This window comes from Macaca thibetana, chromosome 1, assembly GCF_024542745.1.
Source record: "Macaca thibetana thibetana isolate TM-01 chromosome 1, ASM2454274v1, whole genome shotgun sequence".
Classification (NCBI taxonomy): Eukaryota; Metazoa; Chordata; class Mammalia; order Primates; family Cercopithecidae; genus Macaca; species Macaca thibetana.
In genome coordinates this window covers 123,035,228-123,058,719 of record NC_065578.1, presented here as the reverse complement: position 1 = coordinate 123,058,719, position 23,492 = coordinate 123,035,228, and the positions used below count along the sequence as shown (strand labels likewise).

At 42.0% G+C, this 23,492-nt stretch overlaps 1 protein-coding gene across 1 annotated transcript in view; it reads left to right on the top strand.

Annotated features, from left to right (window-relative positions):
- GOLPH3L (golgi phosphoprotein 3 like) overlaps positions 1-11,819 on the top strand; it is a 50,430-nt gene extending 38,611 nt beyond the window's left edge. Inside the window, exon 6 of the mRNA XM_050751198.1 lies at positions 9,289-11,819. Coding sequence (XP_050607155.1) covers positions 9,289-9,716 — 428 coding nt within the window. The 3' untranslated portion in view covers positions 9,717-11,819. The remainder of the gene's footprint in view (positions 1-9,288) is intronic.
- The last annotated feature ends 11,673 nt before the right edge of the window (positions 11,820-23,492 follow it).

The following is a 23,492-nucleotide window of genomic DNA, read 5'->3' as shown; positions in this document are numbered from 1 at the left end:
AATTAGGTTCCAATCTTCGAGGATTAACTCCTCCTGTAAAAGATGAGGAATGTACCATTTGGCAAGTTGGGCTTGCTGGATAATAACTTTAGCTTCTTTCCAGGTAATGCTATATCTGCATTTGAGACCAGAAGCATTAACATGGGTTAAATTGTGAAAGTGTTTGGCATTAGATACTGCATTAGCAACTGGGCAATCAGCCATTTGATTCCCTTCAGTTAAAGGTCCTGGAAGAGGTTTATGAGCCCTAATGTGAGTGATGTAAAAAGGGTGCATTCTACTCCTAACTGCTGTTTGCAGTTGGGTAAATAAAGTCATCAGTTGTTCATCTGTATGAAATTATAACTGAGCATTTTCAATTAACTGTGTGGAATGAACCACATATGAAGAATCAGAAATCACATTAATAGGCATATTAAAAGCAGTCAATACCTCAATTACAGCTACAAGCTCTGCTTTTTGAGCTGAAGTATAGGGCATCTGTAAAACTTTACCTTTAGAGCCAAAATAAGAAACTTTACCATTATCAGACCCATCTGTAAAAACATTCTCAACACCTTCAATTGGTTTAAATTTAGTTATTCTAGGGGGAATCCAATTAGTCAGTTTCAAAAATTGAAACAGTTTCATTTTAGGAAAGGGATTATCAAGAATATCCACAAAGTCAGCTAAATGGGTTTGCCAAGTAAGATTATTTATAAAAGCTTGCTGTATTTGTGCCTTTGTGAGAGGGACAACAATTTTTCCAGGATCATATCCATGTAATTTAACAATCCGAGTTCTCCCATTTTCTATCATAGTAGCGATAAGGAATTCGAGTCTGTGAATTAGTATGTGGAAGAAAAAGCCATTCTACTAAGTTCTGCTCTTAGACAATGACACCAGTAGGTGAATGCTGAGTTGGAAAAATTAACAAATCTAGAGTCTTCTCTGGATCTATTCTATTTATTTGAGCTTTATGGACTTGCTTTTCGATTTGCTGCAGCTCTGCCTCAACTTCTTTTGTTAATTGCCAAGGGCTAATGAGGCTAGAATCTCCTCTAAGGATAGAAAATAGATTACTCATGGCATAGGTAGGATGCCTAGAGCAGGTTGTAACCAATTAATGTCCCCTAGTAATTTTTGAAAGTCATTTAATGTTTTCAATTGATCCCTACGTATGGCTACTTCCTGTGGCACAATGGTAGTGTCATTTACTAAGGTCCCCAAGTAGGAGTAAAGAATAGTAGTCTGAATTTTGTCAGGAGCTATAATTAAACCAGTGTGAGAAATCAAATTTTGCAAGTAATCATAACATTGGAGTAATATTTCTCGAGTGGGGGCAGCACAAAGTATATCATCCATATAATGAATAATGTAACACTGTGAAAATTTTTTATGAGTAGGTTCAATTGCTTGCCCTATATACATCTGGCAAATTGTTAGACTGTTTAACATGCCTTGTGGCAACACTTTCCAGTGAAAATGCTTAGCAGGCTGCAGGTTGTTTACCGCAGGAACTGTAAATGCAAACCATTCACAGTCTTGCTCAGCTAAGGGAATAGTAAAGAAACAGTCTTTTAAATCTATGACTGGCCGGGCGCGGTGGCTCACGCCTGTAATCCCAGCACTTTGGGAGGCCGAGGCGGGCGGATCACAAGGTCAGGAGATCGAGACCACGGTGAAACCCCGTCTCTACTAAAAATACACAAAAATTAGCCGGGCGCGGTTGTGGGCGCCTGTAGTCCCAGCTACTCGGGAGGCTGAGGCAGGAGAATGGCGTGAACCTGGGAGGCGGAGCTTGCAGTGAGCCGAGATCGCGCCACTGCACTCCAGCCTGGGCGACAGAGCAAGACTCCGTCTCAAAAAAAAAAAAAAATCTATGACTATTAAAGGCCAATTTTTCGGAATTATAGCAGGAGAAGGCAGTCCTGGCTGTAATGCCCTCATAGGTTGCATAACTGAATTGGTGGCTCTAAGATCTGTTAACATTCTCCATTTATCTGATTTTTTCTTAATTACCAAAACTGGAGAATTCCAAGGGAAACATGTTGGAGCTATGTGTCCGTTTCCTAATTGTTTATTAACGAAGTCCTTTAACGCCTCTAGTTTCCCTTTACTTAGCAGCCATTGTTCTATCCAAATTGGCTTATCTGTTAACCATTTTAAAGATATAGGTTCTGGAGGCTTAACAATGGCTGCCATCAAAAATGATATCCTAAACCTTGGCAGGAACTTTGTCTTTCCCCTTGAAGTGGTTCCTTCAAACTTTGCAAATTTTTTCCTAGTCCCATAACAGGGGCATGCCCCATTTCATGCATCATATGTTGACTTTGAGGGCTATGTAATTGCTCAGGAATTAGAACTTGTGCTCCCCATTGTAATAAATCTCTTCCCCATAAATTTATAGGTACAGAAGTTATAATTGGTTGAATAGTCCCAGGTTATCCATTGGGCCCTTCACAATGCAAAGTATAACTACTTTGATATACGTCAAGGGCTTTACCAACTCCAACTATGTTAAATGGAGTAGGTTTAATTGGCCACACAGACGGCCAGTGCTATAGAGAAATGATTGAAATGTCTGCTCCTCTATCTACCAAACGTTTAAGTTTCTTTCTCTGAATAGTTATTTCACAGGTAGGACATTTATCAGTAATTTGATTCATCCAATAAGCAGCTTTGCCTTGTTTATTTTTGCTTCCAAATCCTCCTGTTCATTTAATTTCACTTTTCCCCATTCCCACATAAGGCACAATCAGGAGCTGTGCTATATGCTCTCCTGGCTCTGCTTTCCAGGGAACAGAAGTAGATATAACAATTTGAATTTCCCCATTGTAATCTGAATCAATGACTCTTGTATGTATTTGTACTCCTTTTAAACTTAAACTAGACCTTCCTAGAAGTAATTCTATCATCCTCGCTGGCAAGGGTCCACAGACTCCTGTTGGGACCTTTTGCAGGTGTTCCCCAGGCAGAAGGCTCACAGCTTTTGTGCAGCATAAATCTACTGCAGTACTACTGGCTGTGGCGGGGGACAGACATTGTACAGGGGTGAGGGAATGGCCTGAGCCAGAAATGCCCTGGTTAGGAACGGGCCTGAGACGGGCACCTCATGGCATTTCCCAAATTTAAAAGGAAAAGGCTCAAATGTAGCTATAATATTGCCCTATTGATCTGGGGGCTGTATCGTAACAAGGAACTGCTTGCTGATTATTTCTTCTGCTTCTTCAAATTTGTTTGTTTTTGGGTTTTTTGTTTTTTTTTTTTTTAAACAGAATGTCTTGCTTTGTTGCCCAGACTAGAGTGCAGTGGCACAATCTTGGTTCACTGCAACCTCTGCCTCCTAGGTTCAAGCAATTCTCCCTGCCTCAGCCTCCTGAGTAGCAGGGATTACAGGCTCCCACCACCACACTGGCTAATTTTTGTATTTTTAGTAGAGATAGGTTTTCGCTATGTTGGCCACGCTGGTCTTGAACTCCTGACCTCAAGTGACCCCATCCACCTTGGCCTCCCAAAGTGCTGGGATTACAGGCATGAGCCACCACGCCTGGCCCCCCAAGTAAATCCAACATAGGAGGCTGAGGCAGGAGAAATATTTTTTTATTTCAGTTATTATAAGTTTTAGCTGCAGAATTTCCTTTTGGTCCCTTTCTCTGTATCTTTATTGATATTATTTTGTTTATACATTGTTCTCCTGTCTTTATCCTTTTTTTTTTTTGAGCATCTTTAAGACAGTTGTGGCCAGGCACGGTGGCTCACACCTGTAATCCCAGCACTTTGGAAGGCCAAGGCGGGTGGATCACTTGAGGTCAGGAGTTCAAGACCAGCCTGGCCAACATGGTGAAACCCCATCTGTACTAAAAATACAAAAATTAGCTGGGCATGGTGGCGGGCACCTGTAATACCAGCTACTTGGGAGGCTGAGGCAGGAGAATCACTTGAACCTGGGAGGTTGCAGTGGGCCAAGATTGTGCCACTGCACTCCAACCTGGGCAACAAGAGTGAAACTCCGTCTCAAAAAATAAAATAAAATAAAATAAAAGATAGTTGTAGTGGGTGTGGTGGCTCACACCTGTAATCCCAGTACTTTGGGAGGCCCAGATGGGAAGATCACTTGAGTCCAGGAATTTGAGATTAGCCTGGTCAACAGTGAGACCTCGTCTCTACAAGACACAAAATTAGCTGAACATGGTGGTACACGCCTATAGTCCCAGCTACTCAGGAGGCTGAGACGTGAGGATCACTTGGGCTGGGGAGGTGGTGGCTGCAGTGAGTCAAGATCACACCACTCCACTCCAGCCTGGCAACAAAGCAAGACCCTGTCTCAAAAAAAAAAAAAAAAAGGTTGCTGTCAAGTTTTTCTCCAGTAAATCCAACATAGGAGGCTGAGGCAGGAGAATCGCTTGAACCCGGGAGGCAGAGGTTGCAGTGAGCTGAGATCGTACCATTGCACTCTAGCCCAGGCGACAGTACGAGACTCTGTCTCAAAAAAAAAAAAAAAAAAAAAAGCCCGGGCCCGGTGGCTTACGTCTGTAATCCCAGCACTTTGGGAGGCTGAGGCAGGCGGATCACGAAGTCAGGAGTTCCAGACCAGCCTGACCAACATGGTGAAACCCTATCCCTACTAAAAATACAAAAAAATTAGCTGGGCGTGGTAGCGTCTGCCTGTAATCCCAGCTACTCGGGGGGCTGAGGCAGGAGAATAGCTTGAACCTGGGAGGCGGAGGTTTCAGTGAGCCGAGATCGCGCCACTGCACCCCAGCTTAGACAACAGAGCAAGACTCTGTCTCAAAAAAAAAAAAGATTTATACCAAGTTTAATTCCAAGGAAAATTTACTTCTGTATTACTCTATTCCCTCTCCCTCTTTTTGTGTTAATATTGCTATATGTTTCTTTTCTTTTTGGGTTTTTTTGGCTTTGGGGTTTTTGTTTCTTTTTTTTTTTTAGACAAAGTTTCACTATGCTACCCAGGCTGGTCTTAAACTGCTGGGCTCAAGCAATCTGCCTACCTCGGCATCCCAAAGTTCTGGGATTACAGGCATGGGCCCACCATGCCAATATTGTTACATGTGTTACATCTATATGTGTTACAAATTCAACAATTCATTGTTGTAATTATTAAAGAAGAGAAGAAAGCACAAATATGTACTTACAGAGTTTGTTATATTAACCTCCTTATTTACCATTTCTGGTTTTCTTCATTTCTTCTGGCGGATTCAAATTACCATCTGTTGTAATTTTGCTTACTCCAGTGCAACTTTTTTCCCACCCTCTTTCTTTGTGCTATTATTACATTTCTATATGTTATAACCTTGTGCAAAAGTTTAAAAAGTTAAAAATTATAACTCAACAATAACAATTATATAAATATTGTTTTGTGCAATTGCTTTATAAATCAGTTGAGATGAAGTATTCAATTATACCCTCCTTTTTATTACTTACATAATTACTTTTACTGTTTGTTCATGTGGATTCAAATTACTGTCTAGTGTGTCCTGCTCTCAGCCTTAACAACTTTCCTTTAGTTTAGTATTAAGATTTCTTATAAGGCAGGTCTGCTAGCAGTGAACTCTTTCAGATATTTTTAATCTAGGAATGTATTTATTTTTTCTCCTTTTTAGAAATTTTTCTTTGCCTTCATTTTTTTTTGTTTTGGTTTTGAGTTTTTTTTTTTTTTTTTTTTCTTGAGACAGTGTCTCACTCTGTCACCTAGTCTGGAGTGCAGTGGCGTGATCTCAGCTCACTGCAACCTCCACCTCCTGGGTTCAAGTGATTCTCCTGCCTCAGCCTCCTGAGTAGCTGGGACTACAGGTGCATGCCACCACACCTGCTTTGCTTTTATTTTTGAAAGATAGTTGCCAGTTATAAGATTCTTGGCTAATAGTTTCTACCCTCACTTTGAATAAGTCTACTCATTCTTCTGGCCTGCATTTTTTCTAATGGGAAGCCAGCTGTTAAGCTTATCAAACTTCCACTGTGATGTGATCAGTCATTTTTCTCTTCTGCTTTCATGATTTTCCACTTATTTTTGGTTTTCAGCATTTTTACTATGATGTTGGATATGGGTCTCTTTGTGTTCATCCTACTTGGAGTTTGTTGAGTTTCTCAAATGTGTGGTTGACTGTTTTTCATCATATTTGGCAGGATTTTAGCCATTACTTCCTTGAGTATTTTTTCTGCCTCTTTCTCTCCTTCTGGGGCTTCCATTTTATGTACGTTTGTCAAGTTGATGATATTTCGCATTTCTCTGAGTCTGTTCATTTTTCTTCGTTCTTTTCTCCTTCTTCATATTACATAATAACTTTGATCTCTAAGTTTGCTGATTCTTTATTTTGCCAGCTCAGATCTCTTGTTGGGTCCCTTGAGTGAATTTTTCATTTTGTTTGTTGTATTGGTTTTTTTTTTTGAGTCTTGCTCTGTCACCCAGGCTGGAGTGTAATGGTGCGATCTTGGCTCACTGCAACCTCCGCCTCCTGGGTTCAAGTGATTCTCCTGCCTCAGCCTCCTGAGTAGCTGGAACTACAGGCACACAGCACCATACCCAGCTAATTTTGTATTTTTAGTAGAGACAGGGTTTCACCGTATTGGCCAGGCTAGTCTCAAACTCCTGACTTCCAGTAATCTGCCTGCCTCAGCCTCCCAAAGTGCTGGGATTACAGACGTGAGCCACCATGCCCAGTCTGTTTGTTGTACTTTTAAACTCTTGGATTTCTAAATGGTTTTTTTGTTTTTGTTTTTTTTTGAGATGGAGTCTTGCTTTGTTGCCCAGGCTGGAGTGCAGTGGTGCTATTTCGGCTTATTGCAGCCTCCACCTCCCAGGTTCAAGCGATTCTCTGCCTCAGCCTCCTGAGCAGCTGGGATTACAGGTTCCCACCACACCTGGCTAATTTTTGTATTTTTAGTAGAGATGGGGTTTCGCCATGTTGGCCAGGCTGGTCTTGAACTCCTGGCCTCAAATGATCCGCCCACCTCAGCCTCCCAAAGTGTTGGGATTACAGGCATGAGCCACCGCACCCAGCCTAAATGGTTCTTTTTTATAATTTCTGTCTTTATTGATATTCTCTGTGTGATGAGTGATGGTTTCTCCTAGGTCTTTGAACATATTTATAAAAGCTGCTTTGTAGTCTTTGTAAAGTCCAACATTTTAGCATTCTCAAAGGCAGTTTCCATTGCCTGCTTTTTTTCTTCTCAATGGGTTAGTGGGTCACAATTTATTCTTTGTATACTTCATACCTTTTTGTCAAAAACTGGACATTTTAGATAATCGTGCACCTCTGGATAGTATACTGTAGCTGTCCCCAACCTTTTTGGCACCAGGACAGGTTTCATGGAAGATAATTTTTCCACTGGGGTGGGGGACGAGGGGATGGTTTCAGTATGATTCAAGTGCTTTGCATTTATTAGAGTCTCACAAGGAACATGGAACCTAGATCCCTGCCATGTGCAGTTCACAATAGGGTTCACACTCCTGTGGGAACCTAATGCCACTGCTGAGCTGACGGGAGGTGGAGCTCAGCTTTACCCACCCATGGTTCACCTCCTGCTGTGCAGCCGGGTTCCTAACAGGCTACGGACCAGTACCAGTCCATGATCCAGGGGTTGGAGACACCTGCTGTACTGGTTTCTCCTTCCACTAGAGGTTGATTGTGTTGTTTGCTTGGTAATTTGTTTCATTAGTGACTTGCCTGCAGTAGCTCTCTGAAGTCTGTTTCTCTTGTACTGTGCAGCCTCTGATGTCACTGCTCATATTTTCTTGTTTTTATCTTTTGGCCTAACTCCCTATGTGTTGCCAGTGGGTCAGTAGAAGCCACTTATTAGTCAAAGGTTGTGCTTAAGACCTTTTAGCCAATTAAATTTTTTTATCCTTTACTGTTGGATATGTGTGTGTGATTTTGACACAGCCATCACAAATCAGGGAGTTTACATTTTGCCCCACATTCAGCAAGGAACTAGCAACTTAGAAGTTCCCTCTCTGATTTCTTCTGAGAGAGAGTACATCCTTGGATATACACCAGGGGTGCATGTGATTTCTTTATTTTTATTTTTGATTTTTCATTTCTTGAAATCAAGTCTCGCTCTGTTACTCAGGCTGGAGTGCAGTGGCGCAATCTCAGTTGACTGAAACCTCTGCCTCCTGGGTTCAAACAATTCTCCTGCCTCAGCCTCCCAAGTAGCTGGGACTAGAGGCATGCACCACTACGCCTGGTTATTATTATTATTTTTAAGTTTAGCTTCCTAGGAGTTGCCTCTGAGTTAGTGTAGCTTATTGTTCAGCCAGTGTTTGGTCAGTGGTTGTGCTTTAGCCCTTGGTGCCAGTGAAGCATCCACCCTTTTTGATAGATCTATGTGTGGCCTGGGGAATACTCTCAAGTCAAGCCCCACGTCCTGCTCTGATTGCTTCTGAGTGGGTGCAGCCTGGTGCAAGCACACATTCTTCCCAACCCCCAGTGTTGGTCATGATTCCAGAAGGGCTTTTCTTGGCTGTTTCTCTGGTTCTGCCTGTTAAACTTCTGGAGGCTTTGCCATTTGGGTTTGTCATACCAGTGCCATAGAGCTAGCAGCACCCTTATAATTGCTTTCCACCAAGATCTCTATGGTTTTCAACACCCTTAGGCATAGATTCTCCACCCTGTGTTCCAAATAAAGTCAGTCCTCTCAGGCAGAGCTTTGGAGCTCTTCATTCTTCAGGCCTTCCTTCCCTCCTGGGCAGAACTTCTGCACAAGGGCCCACTTCTCCTATAGTGATACCCGCCTGTTCTATGAGTAGGTGCTGGGAGAAAGAGGTGTTAGCCCCTGGTCTTCTTGGCTTGCCTTTTCTGTTGCAGAATCTCTAATCTATGAACAAACTGGAATGGGAGCAATTGAAGTCTCAATATTGTCAGCCTACCAGGCCTGGGATAGAGCTTCTGATCTACAAATAGGGTAGGGAACCTCAGTCCTCTCAGCTTCACCAGCAAATAGAAGTTCTGCAATACAGAGTAGAAATCATTTGGGAGAGACTGGTGTCCTAAAGAGAATTTCAAAAATACATAAATAATTACAGTGTCACAGAGAGGTCACATAAGAACAGAAATAAAGTCCATAAGCTCTAGCAATATGGAAGTCCTTGGTGACATTTTTTGAAGCTGGTTTAATGTGAAATATGGTTAGAGTCAAAGCCAGATTATAAAGGACTAAGGATTAAATGAATTGAGGAATGAAGATTATGCTTTTAATCATTTTAGCCATTCAAGGTTCCAGATAACTACATGTTTCATTTTGCTTTTCTCTTTCTGTTCATTATGTCCTATTTCTTTTTTCTCATAGGTGAGACCTGGAACCCCTTCAAATTACAGTACCAGCTGAGAAATGTACGAGAGCGCATTGCAAAGAACCTAGTAGAGAAGGGTATTCTAACCACTGAGAAGCAGAATTTCCTGCTATTTGACATGACTACTCATCCAGTGACCAATACAACAGAGAAACAGCGCCTAGTGAAAAAACTTCAAGATAGTGTACTAGAGCGGTGGGTAAATGACCCTCAGCGTATGGACAAGCGAACACTAGCACTCCTGGTGCTAGCTCACTCCTCTGATGTGCTAGAGAATGTCTTCTCCTCTCTGACAGATGACAAGTATGACGTAGCAATGAATCGAGCCAAGGACTTAGTAGAACTGGACCCTGAAGTGGAAGGGACAAAGCCTAGTGCCACAGAAATGATCTGGGCTGTGCTGGCAGCCTTCAATAAATCTTAAAGCCAGCAGGTGGATTTCTCCTTTTCCCCTGCTGGCTGGTGACTGTCAGAGACCCCATCACTGAGTTTTGTGTGATGAGATGTTTTCATCATTTTTGTTTCCTTTTCTTGAATCAGACTTGTGATTTGGGGAGAACAACTTCAGGGCTTCTCCATAGACCTTGACCATTATAAGCAGACCTTATTTCTCCCTACACCTCCACTCCATAGGTAAATAAACTGGGTGAACCCACACGTACCCAATGAACATTTTCTCCCATTTCTTGGTTTAGTTTCACCCAGTGTGCTTTTGGATAAGCAGAAATATCTAAATGGGATTTTGAGTTCTCCAGCTATAGAATGTGAATGAGATAAAAAGCGAACCGTCTATTATGTTTTTCTAAGTTTGTTTTCTATCTTAAATACATGTTTTCACAGCCTTTGTCTCTCAGACTCTGCTAAATAATGTAGCTTATTGAAATAACTGTCACTGAATAAGGAGCAATAAGAAACAAAACTAATTTTTGGAGCCGATGGTCTCTGGAATTGCATATCCTGCTAGTGATTTTCTCATCTTTCCTTTTCTAACCTAATGAGAATGTCCCAGATTCAATTACCTGGATCTCAAAGTCCTAGAGCCAGAAATACATTCTCTCATCCCTCTTAGCATTCTTTTGCTCCCTCATTCACTAGGGCAAAAGTCTAAATGAAGAAAAGAAAAGTCTCTCTCAACACCTCATTCATGCAATCAGCATTAGAATTTGTAAGGAAGGAAGGGAGGTGGCATGAAAATGTCCATTCTTGGAGTATACGACTGTCCTGTTTACCCCAGGCCACTTTTTTTTTTTTTTTTTTTTTTGAGACAGGGTCTTGCTGTTGCCCAGGGAGGAATACAGTGGTGCAATCACAGCTGACTGCAGCCTTGACCTCCAGGGATCAAGGATCCTCCTGCCTCAGTCTCCCAACTAGGTGGGACTACAGGCACATGCCGCCATACTCGACTTTTTTTTTTTTTTTTAGAGAGACAGAGTCTCGCTTTGTTGCCCAGGCTGGTCTTGAATTCCTGGGCTCAAGCAATTCTTCCACCTCAGCCTCCCAAAGTGCTGAGATTACTGGCGTGAGCCACCGCACCCACCCCTCCAGACTACTTTAAATGTCTCTGCTGTGACTGAATTGAAGGAATTGTAAGTTTCAGTTGCTGAATATATCAGTATATCTGAACTCCAGATCTTTTTATTTCCTATTTTTGGCTTTCTACATAAATTGATAAAATCCGTCTATATTTAAGGGTTCTGGGAGTAGTTTTGTCTATATTTAATCCATAGATGTACTCCTAGTCATCAGTCTTATTTCAGTAAAACCATCTTTCTGGCCAAATCTCTTAACACTTTTTTTACTTCAGTAGTGAGGGCAATGAGAAGCTTTATTAAGAAAGATCCTATTTAAAGGGCTAAGTTGGTGTTGAAAGCATGCTGACATAAAGTCCAGTATTTGAGGATATAAAGAGGACGGGCACTGAGTTGTGCTGATGTTAAGCATTTATTATACTTTAATGGGATAGTGCTTCTTGACCATTATAGAACAACAAACTGTCAAAGGGCTAATACAGATGACCCAGACCTGACATTAAATCCTGTTGATTAGAAATAATTAAATGAGTGATTTATTAATTTATCTCCTCTGCCAAATATACTTAGCCCCACAAAAATTCCCCAGCTCAGTTAACATTTTTTTGTTTTTCACTTTAGGCATCTCTTAGGCAAACAGAGATATAAATTGTAATAGGAAACAATCTCTAAATGTGAAACTGAATAGAGCTTCAGTCTGGCTCTCTAATAGGACAAAAGCCAGTCCATGTGTTGTCTCTACCTGATTTAGCTTTTTCTTTTCTTTGAACAATTCGGCATGAATTGAAACCAGGTTTTCCTGTGGAAAGTTATAGCTTGAGTGGGGGATAGAAGTTGAATTGAGTTCTTTCTTGAAACTCTTAGTGTTTATTTTTATATTATATCTCAAGACGAGGATATCTTTAGTTTGAATCTGCATAATGTTCACTGCCAAACTCCTTCTCATTTAATGCTTATGGCCTTCACATTTCTGTATAATAAAGATCAGTTATCAGCTCTCTGGTCTCTCTGTGCACAATTTTATAACTTAATTTGTTTTAATTGGAAATAAGGACTTTCTATACAAGGCTAATAATTGCCTCCCCCTTTACACTAGCATACCAGCCTGTTTTATCCTATGTAGAAAATGAAGGATACAAAACCAATTGTAACATACTTAGGCTGAGGGGCAGGACACGTCAAAGCTGACCAGATGAACACCAGCTAATGCTATAAAGCCTAAATAGTGTCTCCATCTCAATCAAAATAAATTAACCAATTATACCATTATTACCATGAAGAGAATGAATACGATCTGTCCTACTAATACTTGCAAATGACACCTGAATTTAGGAGCTGAAAGTCTTAAGTTCCAAATGTCGGTGACATGCCTGACTATAACAGAGTTAACATGTAAAAAATGTAAGTGTGCTTATAATTGGCTTATTGTTCTCCCTTTCTTTATCTATAGCACAAGGAACAGTAATACATTTGTTTACTAGGATTGTTTATACTTTTCTAATATTTTTATTTAAGACAAAGTACTGTTTCCATAAGTCATGCTTTATACAATGTTTCTCAAAGTATATTGCAAAGACAATTGCACCGAAACGTATGTGTGAGATAGGAGGGTACCTTGCTAAAATGCAGATCCTAGTAAATCAGTCTCTGGAGTTAGGAGGAAGCTGCATTTTAAAGAAATTCTCAGCCAGGCATGATGGCTCATGCCTGTAATCCCAGCACTTTGGGAGGCCGTGGTGGGCGGATCATCTGAAGTCAGGAGTTCAAGACCAGCCTGGCCAACACAGTGAAACCCCATCTCTACTAAAAATACACAATAAGCCGGACGTGGTGGCGCACTCCTGTAATCCCAGCTACTTGGGAGGCTGAGGCAAGAGAATTACTTGAATCCGGGAGGCGGAGGTTGCAGTGAGCCGAGATCGCACCTGTACACTCCAACCTGGGCGATAGAGCAAGACTCTGCCTCAAAGAAAAAGAAACTCTCTAAAAGCTTGCATGTTAAAATTTGAGAACGCCACTCTATATCTTATTGTCTATAATACGTTCATCAAAAACTATTGAGTACTTACAAATTGATGGGCACTTGCTAGGCACTGACAATAAAACATTGCATAGGGCACCATTCTAGCTCCCAAGAATGCACATTTATGTGGGCAAACAATATAATTTGTGACAAATGCTCAAATAGAAGTATAAACATAATATTTGGAAGCACAAATAAATAGTATTCTCCGTGGGAATGTTAGGGAAGACTTTGAGGTGTTGTATTTCTTTATTATGGTTATCATATATTGAGCACTTTTGTTGTGAGGTAGGTACTATGCTAACTGCTTTGTATATTATCTCATTTATTACAACACTGAAAAAAAACTTTACAATGCTCTTTTAAAGAAAACTCAGGTGGCCGGGCGCAGTGGCTCACACCTGCATTCCCAGCACTTTGGGAGGCTGAAGCGGGTGGATCACCTGAGGTCAGGAGTTCGAGACCACCCTGGCCAACATGGTGAATCCCCATCTCTATTAAAAATACAAAAATTAGCCCAGTATGGCGGCACATGCCTGTAGTCCCAGCTACTCGGGAGGCTGAGGCAGGAGAATCGCTGGAACCCAGGAGGTGGAGGCTGTAGTGAGCCAAGATCATGTCACTGCACTCTAGCCTGGGTGACAGAGCAAGACTGTCTCAAAAAAGAAAGAAAACTCAGGTAATGAGGCTTGCCTGAGGACATAGTGCAGAGCTGCAGTTCAAACACGTTTTTAATCACTACACTTTCTTGCCTTCATTTGAACTAAATCTCAAAGGATCGGCTGGGCCAAGATGGCCTATGCCTGTAGTCCCAGCACTTTAGGAGGCCAAGGTGGGAGGATCACTTAAGTCCAGGAGTTCAAGATCAGCCTGGGCCATAGCAAGACCTTGTCGCTATGTTTTTAAAAAATTTTTTAAAGTCTCAAAGGATCTTTTTGGGGTAAGAGGGAAGAGCCAAGGCTACCCTACGAAGAGGAAACAATATGTACAAAATAATTGGTGATGTGCTAGAATTTCATGAATGTGTGTAGTTTTCACATATTTCCAGAAAAAAAAAATTTTTTTTTGAGATGGAGTTTCACTCTTGTTGCACAGGCTGGAGTGCAATGGCACGATCTTGGCTCACTGAACCTCCGCCTCCCAGGTTCAAGTGATTCCAGCCTCTTTACTAGCTGGGATTACAGGCACCTACCACCACGTCCGGCTAATTTTTTATATTTTTAGTAGAGATGGGGTTTCACCATGTTGGCCAGACTGGTCTTGAACTCCTGACCTCAGGTGATCCACCCGCCTCAGCCTCCCAAAGTGCTGGGATTACAGGCATGAGCCACCACGCTCGGCCCAGAAAATAAGAGAATATATTCAAGTTGTAAAGTAAACAAAGGATTTTGAAACTGGCAGCTCTTTTTTTAGAGATGGGGTCTCACTTTGTTGCCAAGGCTGGAGTGCAGTGGCTATTCACAGGCACTATCATAGCCCAATGCTGCCTCAAACTCCTGGCCTCAAGGGATCCTCCCGCCTCAGCCTCCCCAGTAGCTGGGATTACAGGCATGTGCACCATGACAAGCTAAACTTTTTTTGTTGTTTGTTTACCTTGACTTGCTCCTTTCCTGTTGCTTTTCTTTGTATAGAACTGAGTTTCCAGCCAGGCGCAGTGGCTCACACCTATAATCCTAGTACTTTGGGAGCCCGAACAGGCAGATTGCCTGAGGTCAGGAGTTCGAGACCAGCCTGGCCAACCTGGCGAAACCCCATCTCTACTAAAAATACAAAAATTAGACGGGTGTAGTGGCAGTCACCTATAATCCCAGCTACTGGGGAGGCTGAGGCAGGAGAATTGTTTGAACCCGGGAGGCAGAGGTTGCAGCGAGCCAAGATCGTGCCACTTAATTCCAGCCTGGGTGAAAGAACAAAACAAACAAACAAACAAAAATGGAAGAACTGAGTTTCCCACCTATCATTTTCCTTCTCTCAATAACATTTCTTACAGAGCAAGTCAGCTGGAAATAAATTCCCTCAGTTTTTGTCTAAGAAGGTCTTTATTTATCCTTCATTTTTGAAGGATAATTTAACTGGAAATAGAATTCTAGGTTGGGCTGGGTACAATAGCTCACACCTTTGTAATCCCAGCACTTTGGGAGGCCGAGGCAGGAGGATCACTTGGCCAGGAGTTTATGACCAGCCTGGGCAACATAGCCAAAGCCCCAGCTCTACAACAAGAACAACAGAAATAATTATAGGTTGGTGGGTTGTTTTTGTCTTTCAACACTTTATATATTCCACTGTCTTGCATGTATGCACACATGCTTTCTGACATTAAATTATAACAAAACTGAAATTTAATTTAGATTCTAACAGATAAAATTTGTTCTTCCTTTTTGCCACACATCTAAAATGCCCATAAGTGTATATTCATATGATTTCTAAAAATGTATTTTATTCTCCCTAAAGAATAAAAATAATCACTTTAATGCTGAAATGTTAGGTAACACTGCCTTTTTTTTTTTTTTTTTTGATATTTTTCTATTATCTGTTACGTGTGTGTATATACTCTTTGTTTCTGTGTCCACAATTCTCAAAGCCTTGGTCTGTCTGATTTTTCTCCTCAGTGAGTTCCAAGTTGTCTGTAATTTGGAAAGAGACAAACCAAACATGCTTTTATTGTTGTTTTTGTAGAGACGGGGGGTCTCCCTATGTTGCCCAGCCTGGTCTCAAACTCCTGGGCTCAAGGGATCCTCCTGTCTCAACCTCCCAAAGTGCTGGGATTACAGGCGTGAGCCATTGTCCCCAGCTGAAAAGTGACTGTTTATTGATAATTGAGGAAGCCATCTCTCCCAGAAAGCAGTAAAATTTTATCGAATGCAAGTCAAAGCGAGAGTCACTTCCTGGCAGAAATCTCCATTTTCTAGCAGCTCAGCTAACTCACTTACCGCGTTAGTTTTCTTTTGAATTCCAAATTGTAAAAAAGTAAATTCAACCAGAGGGGAAAAATTAAATACTCCCTAAGAGCTCTGAAGACAGACATTTTTTGTGTAGAAATTTTCCCCAGAATATAAATAATCTGGCTACCACTTTGTTTTTCTTAATCTAATTCAACCTCCCAACGTATGATAGTAGATTTTATCTGAATTTACTTCAGAAGCTTACCTGGGAATCCAGGGCCTTCTCCTTCAGAAGGGCTTCTTAACTGAATCCATGTTTCTGCCACAAGAAGAAAGTCAGTCCAATAAATGTACATCATTTTCCTGATTTAACGAGAAAAATTTTAAGCCTAAGTTTTTCTTGTATTTCAGATATTGAAATGTTTCCTCCTTATCTGAAAGTGAGACTTCTTCAAAGATTTATGGATATTTAAACCCTTAAAATACCTCAAAATATTTGTAAGTTAGCCTTAATAATAATTCTTTTCCCCCTAGTTCTATCACCTCACCTTCTCTTGAACCCCCAAGTAGAGGCCAAAAATCTCTTGAATAAGTTAGATTAAACTGATTTATATTAATCCAAAGTAGATATTTTTTCTTTTGGGGAGTAGGGAAGAAATGGGTCTAATTAAGGAGGGGAAGAGTGGAGAAGGGTGAAGATAACAGAATAGCCAAATGGATTCTCAGGAACATTATGAATATTTAAAAGGCTGAACATTCAATCTGAGAAAGCTGATTGAAGAAAATACCGAACAAATTTTCTTCTTTTTTTTTTGAAACAGAGTCTCCTGTCACCCAGGCTGGTGTGCAGTGACACCATCTTGGCTCACTGCAACCTCTGCCTTCTGGATTCAAGTCATGCTCCTGCCTCAGCCTCTCAAATAGCTGGGATTACAGGAATGCACCACAAGGTCCAACTAATTTTTGTATTTTTAGTAAAGATGGAGTTTCACCATGTTGGCCAGGCTGGAGGCTCTCGAACTCCTGGCTTCAAGTGATCCACCCGCCTGGGCCTCCCACAATACTGGGATTACAGGCGTGAACCACAGTGTTTGGCCAAAAAATACTTTTTAAATGCTCAAAAAGTAATAAAATACTTTTTTCTTTTTTCTTTTTTTTTTTTTTTTTTTTTTTGAGATGGAGTCTCACTCAATCGCCCAGGCTGGAGTGCAGTGGCACGATCTTGACTCTGCAACCTCCGCCTCCCAGGTTCAAGTGATTCTCCTGCCTCAGCCTCCTGAGTAACTGGGATTACAGGCCTACACCACTACACCCAGCTTTTTTTTTTTTTTTTTCCTGAGATGAGTTTTGCTCTTGTTGCCCAGGCAGGAGTGCAACGGCATGATCTCAGGTCACCGTAACCTCTGCCTCCCAAGTTCAAGCGATTCTCCTGCCTCAGACTCCCGAGTAGCTGGCATTACAGGCATGAGCCACTGTGCCTGGCCTAATTTTTTTTGGTTTTTTGTTTGTTTTGTTTTGTTTTGTTTTTGAGACGGAGTCTCGCTCTGTTGCCCAGGCTGGAGTGTAGTGGCGCCATCTGGGCTCACTGCAAGCTCCGCCTTCCAGGTTCGCGCCATTCTCCTGCCTCAGCCTCCCGAGTAGCTGGGACTACAGGCGCCTGCCACCTCACCCGGCTAATTGTATTTTTAGTAGAGATAGGGTTTCACCATGTTAGTCAGTATGGTCTCGATCTCCTGACCTAGTGATCCACCTGCCTCGGCCTCCCAAAGTGCTGGGATTACAGACGTGAGCCACTGTGCCCGGCCCCTAATTTTGTATTTTTAGGAGAGATGAGGTTTCACCATGTTGGCCAGGCTGCTTGATCCCAACCTGCCTTGGCCTCCCAAAGTGCTGGAATTACAGGCGTGAGCCACTGTGCCCGGCCAAGTAATATTATTTTAAGTGAGGTGGCTAGCTGGGCATCGTGGCTCACTCCTGTAATCCAAGCACTTGGGGAGGCTGAGGTGGGAGGACTGCTTGAGGTCAAGAGTTTAAGACCAGCCCGGGCAACATAGTGAGACCCTGTGTCTATTTTTAAAAAATGAATAGTGAACATAGATAGCCAGCACCCAAATCAAGAAACAGATCATTACCAGCACCCTAGAATCCCCCTCATAACTTTTCCCAGTTGCTATTTTCTCCCTTAAAGGTAAGCACAATCTTGACTTGTAATACCATAGATTGGTTTTGCTTTTGAGGTTTATACAAATGAAATTATGAAATACGTATGTTTTGTGACCATGAATTAACTATTTTACTTTTTGAAGATTTGACTGTCCTAGTTTGGGGCAACTATAAATAGAACTGCTATGAACACGTGTTTTGGTATAACATAAGAATGCATTTCTTTTTTTTTTTTTTGAGATGGAGTTTTGCTCTTATTGCCCAGGCTGGAGTGCCATGGCTCGATCTCAGCTCACCACAACCTCTGCCTCTCGGGTTCCAGTGATTCTCCTGCTTCAGCCTCCAGAGTAGCTGGGATTACAGGCATGCATAACCACGCCCGGCTAATTTTGTATTTTTAGTAGAGGCAGGGTTTCTCCGTGTTGATCAGGCTGGTCTCGAACTCCTGACCTTAGGCGATCCACCCGCCTCGGCCTCCCAAAGTGTTGGGATTACAGGCATGAGCCACGGCACCCGGCCTCTCTTTCAGTTATTTTTTAATGAACAATTATTTTTTAATATAGTCACCCTGTTGTACTAGCAAATACTAGATCTTACTTTTCTTTCTACTTTTTGTGTACCCATTAACCATCCCCTCTTTACCCCCACCCCAAATAATGCATTTCAATCAGGTATATATACCTAGGAGAGGGATTGCAAGGTTATGGGTTTTGGATTATGTTCAGCTTTAGTATATATTGCCACCAGCTTTCCAAAGTATGTTGTACCAATTTATACCCCAACCAGCCATACTGCAGGTCTTTGGAAATGTCAAGTCATATATTTAGGAGCATATGATTATGCTGAGCACAGGTCTGGATAAATAAAAGCCACTGTTAATTCCTGTGACCTTGCTTTAATTTTATAGAAACTGAGCTGCGGCCGGGCACGGTGGCTCAAGCCTGTAATCCCAGCACTTTGGGAGGCCAAGATGGGCGGATCGCGAGGTCAGGAAATCGAGACCATCCTGGCTAACACGGTGAAACTCCGTCTCTACTAAAAAAAATACGAAAAACTAGCCAGGCAAGGTGGCGGGCGCCTGTAGTCCCAGCCACTCGGGAGGCTGAGGCAGGAGAATGGTGTAAACCCGGGAGGCGGAGCTTGCAGTGAGCTGAGATCCGGCCACTGCACTCCAGCCTGGGTGACAGAGCAAGACTCCGTCTCAAAAAAAAAAAAAAAAAAGAAACTGAGCTGCATTGGTTGGTTTCAGGGGATCTATGTACATCCTAAAATATGTATAGTATTGCATGTATGTATTTGTGCTTAAGTACATTTGGGGGACAGAAGAATCATGGTTTATACCAGATTCTCAAAGATCAGATTTGCAAAATCTGGTGGCAATATATACTAAAATAAACATAATGCAATACTTTACACACACCACCCCCCCAACAAAAAAAAAAAATAGAAAAGCTTAAGAATGACTGCTTTATGGGAGTCCAACAATCAAGAAGCTATTATTACTCAGAAATACTTTGCTTGTTATTAGCAAATACTGTTCCAGGTTGGTGGTGGTATGTTGGCACAGACACACAGTCTAAATAGCCAGGTTTCCTGTGGTTAACAGAGAAGGATTAGCACGCTTGACTACTTAATTTTCCTTTTATTTCAAGTAGGTTAAAATCTTTTATTAAAATAGCTTCTAGTGTGTAGGGGGATAGCTTCATAATGCTTTTCGTAATTACATATTTTCAATAACTATATATTTTTAGAATAGTTTCATTGTGATTATAATTCACATACCATACAGTAAATCCATTTAAAGTAAATAGTGGTCAGGCACAGTGGCTCACGCCTGTAATCCCAGCACTTTGGAGGCTGAGGCAGGTGAATTGCCTAAGGTCAGGAGTTCAAGACCAGCCTGGCCAAGATGGTGAAACCCCATCTCTACTAAAAATTAAAAAATGAGCTGGGCATGGTGGTGGGCGCCTGTAATCCCGGCTACTCAGGAGGCTGAGGCAGGAGAATCGCTTTAAGGCAGAGGCAGAGGTTGCAGTGAGCCGAGATAGCGCCACTGCACTCCACCCAACTCAGCCTCCTGAAGTGCTGGGATTACAGGCTTAGGGCACTGTGCCTGACCATTTATTTTTATTAACAAATAATATTCCAATGTATGGATATACCATAGTTTATCCATCAGTTGATGGACCTGGTAACTATTTTAAATTATGTCTGTATAGAATATAATGTGTCCATAGCAAAATCTGTATTTTCCCTCCTAAACCTTCTACTTAAGGCCTCCCCATCTCAGTAAACGATGTTATCATTCACCTAGTTGCTCAGACCAAAAACTTTGAAATCATCCTTGAGTCTGCAAATGCTGTTGGTGGTACCTTTAAAATAGATCCCACATCTAGCCATTTTCAACCATCCCCATAGCTACTACACCCTAGTCCAAGTCACTGTCATCTCTTACCTGAACTGTTGTAAAATCCTAATCGGTTTCCTGCTACTACTTCCACTCTTGGTCCCCATGGAGCAGCGGAAGGATCAATTTAATACCTAAATCATTTTGTGTCACTCCCCTGTTCAACACCATCTGATGGGTGCCCATTACACAAAAAATAAAATCCAACTTCTTACCGTGACCTAAGAAGCCAAGAACAATCTCATCCCTGCCTGCATCTCTTCTCTTATTCTGGCTCTTAGCCACATTGACCACCTTGCTGTTTCTCAAATACGCCAAAAATATGTTTTCGCTTTAGGAACTTTGAATTTGCTGTTCCCTCTGCCTGAAATAGTTTCCCTCAAGATAACTAGTTGGCTCACTCCCCACCTAGATTTCTGCTCAGATACCTCAGGTCTTCCCCAATCACCCGATCTATGGCCCAGCGTGGTGGCTGACACCTGTAATCCCAGCACTTTGGGAGGCGGACGGATCACTTAAGGTCAGGAATTCAAGACCAGCCTGGCCAACATGGTGAAACCCCGTCTCTACTAAAAATACAAAAATTTATTTTTTTTTATATATATATATACATATACCTCTTCCTGCCCAGTCACAAATAGAATAATCTGGGCCCCAGACATTGTGCTAGTTTTTGTGAAACCTCACTCATACTTTATTGGCTTTACTCTGAAAGTTCCACCCTTCCTAATGCTCAGTAATTTAGCTATATCAAGGATAAATGGGCTGGGCACAGTGGCTCATGCGTGTAATCCCAGAACTTTGGGAGGCCCAGATGGGTGGATCACCTGAGGTCAGGAGTTCAAGACCAACTTGGCCAATATGGTGAAATCCTGTCTCTACTAAAAAGACAAAAATTAGCCAGGCATGGTGGCGTGCACCTGCAATCCCAGCTACTCGGGAGGCTGAGGCAGGAGAATCACTTGAACCTGGGAGGGGGAGGTTGCAGTGAGCTGAGATGGCATCATTGCACTCCAGCCTGGGCAACAAGAATGAAACTCAGTCTCAAAAAAAAAGGATAAATGTGCCGGGCGCGGTGGCTCAAGCCTGTAATCCCAGCACTTTGGGAGGCCGAGGCGGGCGGATCACAAGGTCAGGAGATCGAGACCATCCTGGCTAACACCGTGAAACCCCGTCTCTACTAAAAAAAAAATACAAAAAATTAGCGGGGCGTGGTGGCGGGCGCCTGTAGTCCCAGCTACTCGGGAGGCTGAGGCAGGAGAATGGCGTGAACTCGGGGGGCGGAGCTTGCAGTGAGCCGAGATCGCGCCACTGCACTCCAGCCTGGGCGACAGAGCAGACTCCATCTCAAAAAAAAAAAAAAAAAAAAAAAAAAAAAAAAAAAAAAAGGATAAATGTATCATTTAAATCACTCATTCCTTTAGCAATCATAGTTTTTACACATTATTCTTAAGCAGAGCTTGGAATTAGAAACAGCTTGATCAGAAAGTACTTCCCAAAAGAATTATTCCTCTTTTAGATATTTCAACTAATCTCTTAAACACATTCATAATGTATTTTCACCATAATTGCCTAAACCTGCATTCAACCAATAGTATCCATTTTCTTTCTCTACATCACCTACCATAAATATAACCTGCCTTTTTTTAATCACTTTCTTAACCTTTTTTTTTTTTTTTTTTTGAAGCAGGGTCTTGCTTTACCTAGGCTGGAGTGCAGTGGTGTGATCATGGGTGATCATGGCTCACTGCAGCCTTGACCTCTCAGGCTCAAGCCATCCTCCCACTTTGCCTCCCAAGTAGTTAGGACCACAGAAATGTGCCACCACACCTGGCTAATTTTCTTTCTTTCTTTTTTTTTTTTTTTTTTTTTTTAGAGACGGGGTCTTGCCATGTTGCCCAGGCTGGTTTCAAACTCCTGGACTCAACCAACCCTCCTGTCTTGGCCTCCCAAACTGCTGGGATTATAGGCATGAGGAGCCATTATGCCCAGATTTTTTTTTTTTTTTTTTTTTTTTTTTTTTTTTTTTAGACACCGTCTCACTTTGTCTCCAAGCAGGCTACAGTACAGTGGTGTGATCACAACTCCACCTCCCGGCTCAAGCAATCCTCCCACCTCAGCCTCCCAAGTAGCTGGTCCACAGGCCTGCACCACCATGCCTGCCTAATTATTTTATTTTTTATTGTAGAGATGGGGTCTTGTGTTGCTCAGGCAGGTCTCAAACTTCTGGGCTCACATGATTCTCCTGCCTTGGACTCCCAAAGTACAGGGATTATAGGCATGAGCCACCCACCCAGCCACTCCCTTCTTATACCCAACTGAGCTAGTTCTGTCAATCTTTTCTTTTCTTTTCTTTTTTTTTGATACGCGCGCGATCTCGGCTCACTGCAACCTCCACCTCATAGGTTCACGCCATTCTCCTGCCTCAGCCTCCCAAGTAGCTGGGACTACAGGCGCCTGCCACCACGCCCAGCTAATTTTTTGTATTTTTAGTAGAGACAGGGTTTCACCATGTTGGCCAGACTGGTCTCAAACTCCTGACCTCAGGTGATCTGCCTGCCTCAGCCTCCCAAAGCTGTCTGTCTTTCTTAATATCCCCCATCCTTCTGTGCTCTTCCATTCCCACTGCTGCTGCTCCTTGCCAATAAACCAAAACTAGAGTCATCAGTCCTTGGAAAACGAGTAGGGGTTGGTGATTCTAGGCAAATATATAAAGATCGTTTTCTACAATTCTTTATACCTCCTTTTATTATCCACTCCCCTGAAGGAGGTGAAATTTAAACAGAGGGATGTTTTGTTTTGTATTGTTTTGGTTTCACTTAAGTCTTTTATTGAAATATACATACAGAAAAGTTCACATAAATGTGTAGCTCAATTTTCATACACTGAACACACCCATATGACCAGCACCAGGATGAAGAAACAACTTTACCAGCACCTCAGAAACCCTCCTTGGGCTCCCTTCCAATCACTACCTTCAAGGGTAACTGCTCTCCGGATTCTAACAATATTGACTAATTTTATTTTAACAGAGTTTTTGCAGACAAATGGAAAAGGCTTAAATTGGGAAACATTTGAGGAAAAGTGCTTCTTAGAAGCTTGAAAGAAAAAGGAAAAGAAACTGGGAAGGAGAGGTCTAGGCAATCTAAAAAGAAGTAAAAGGAAGAGAAGAAGGGAGAAAAAAAAAGGAAAGGAG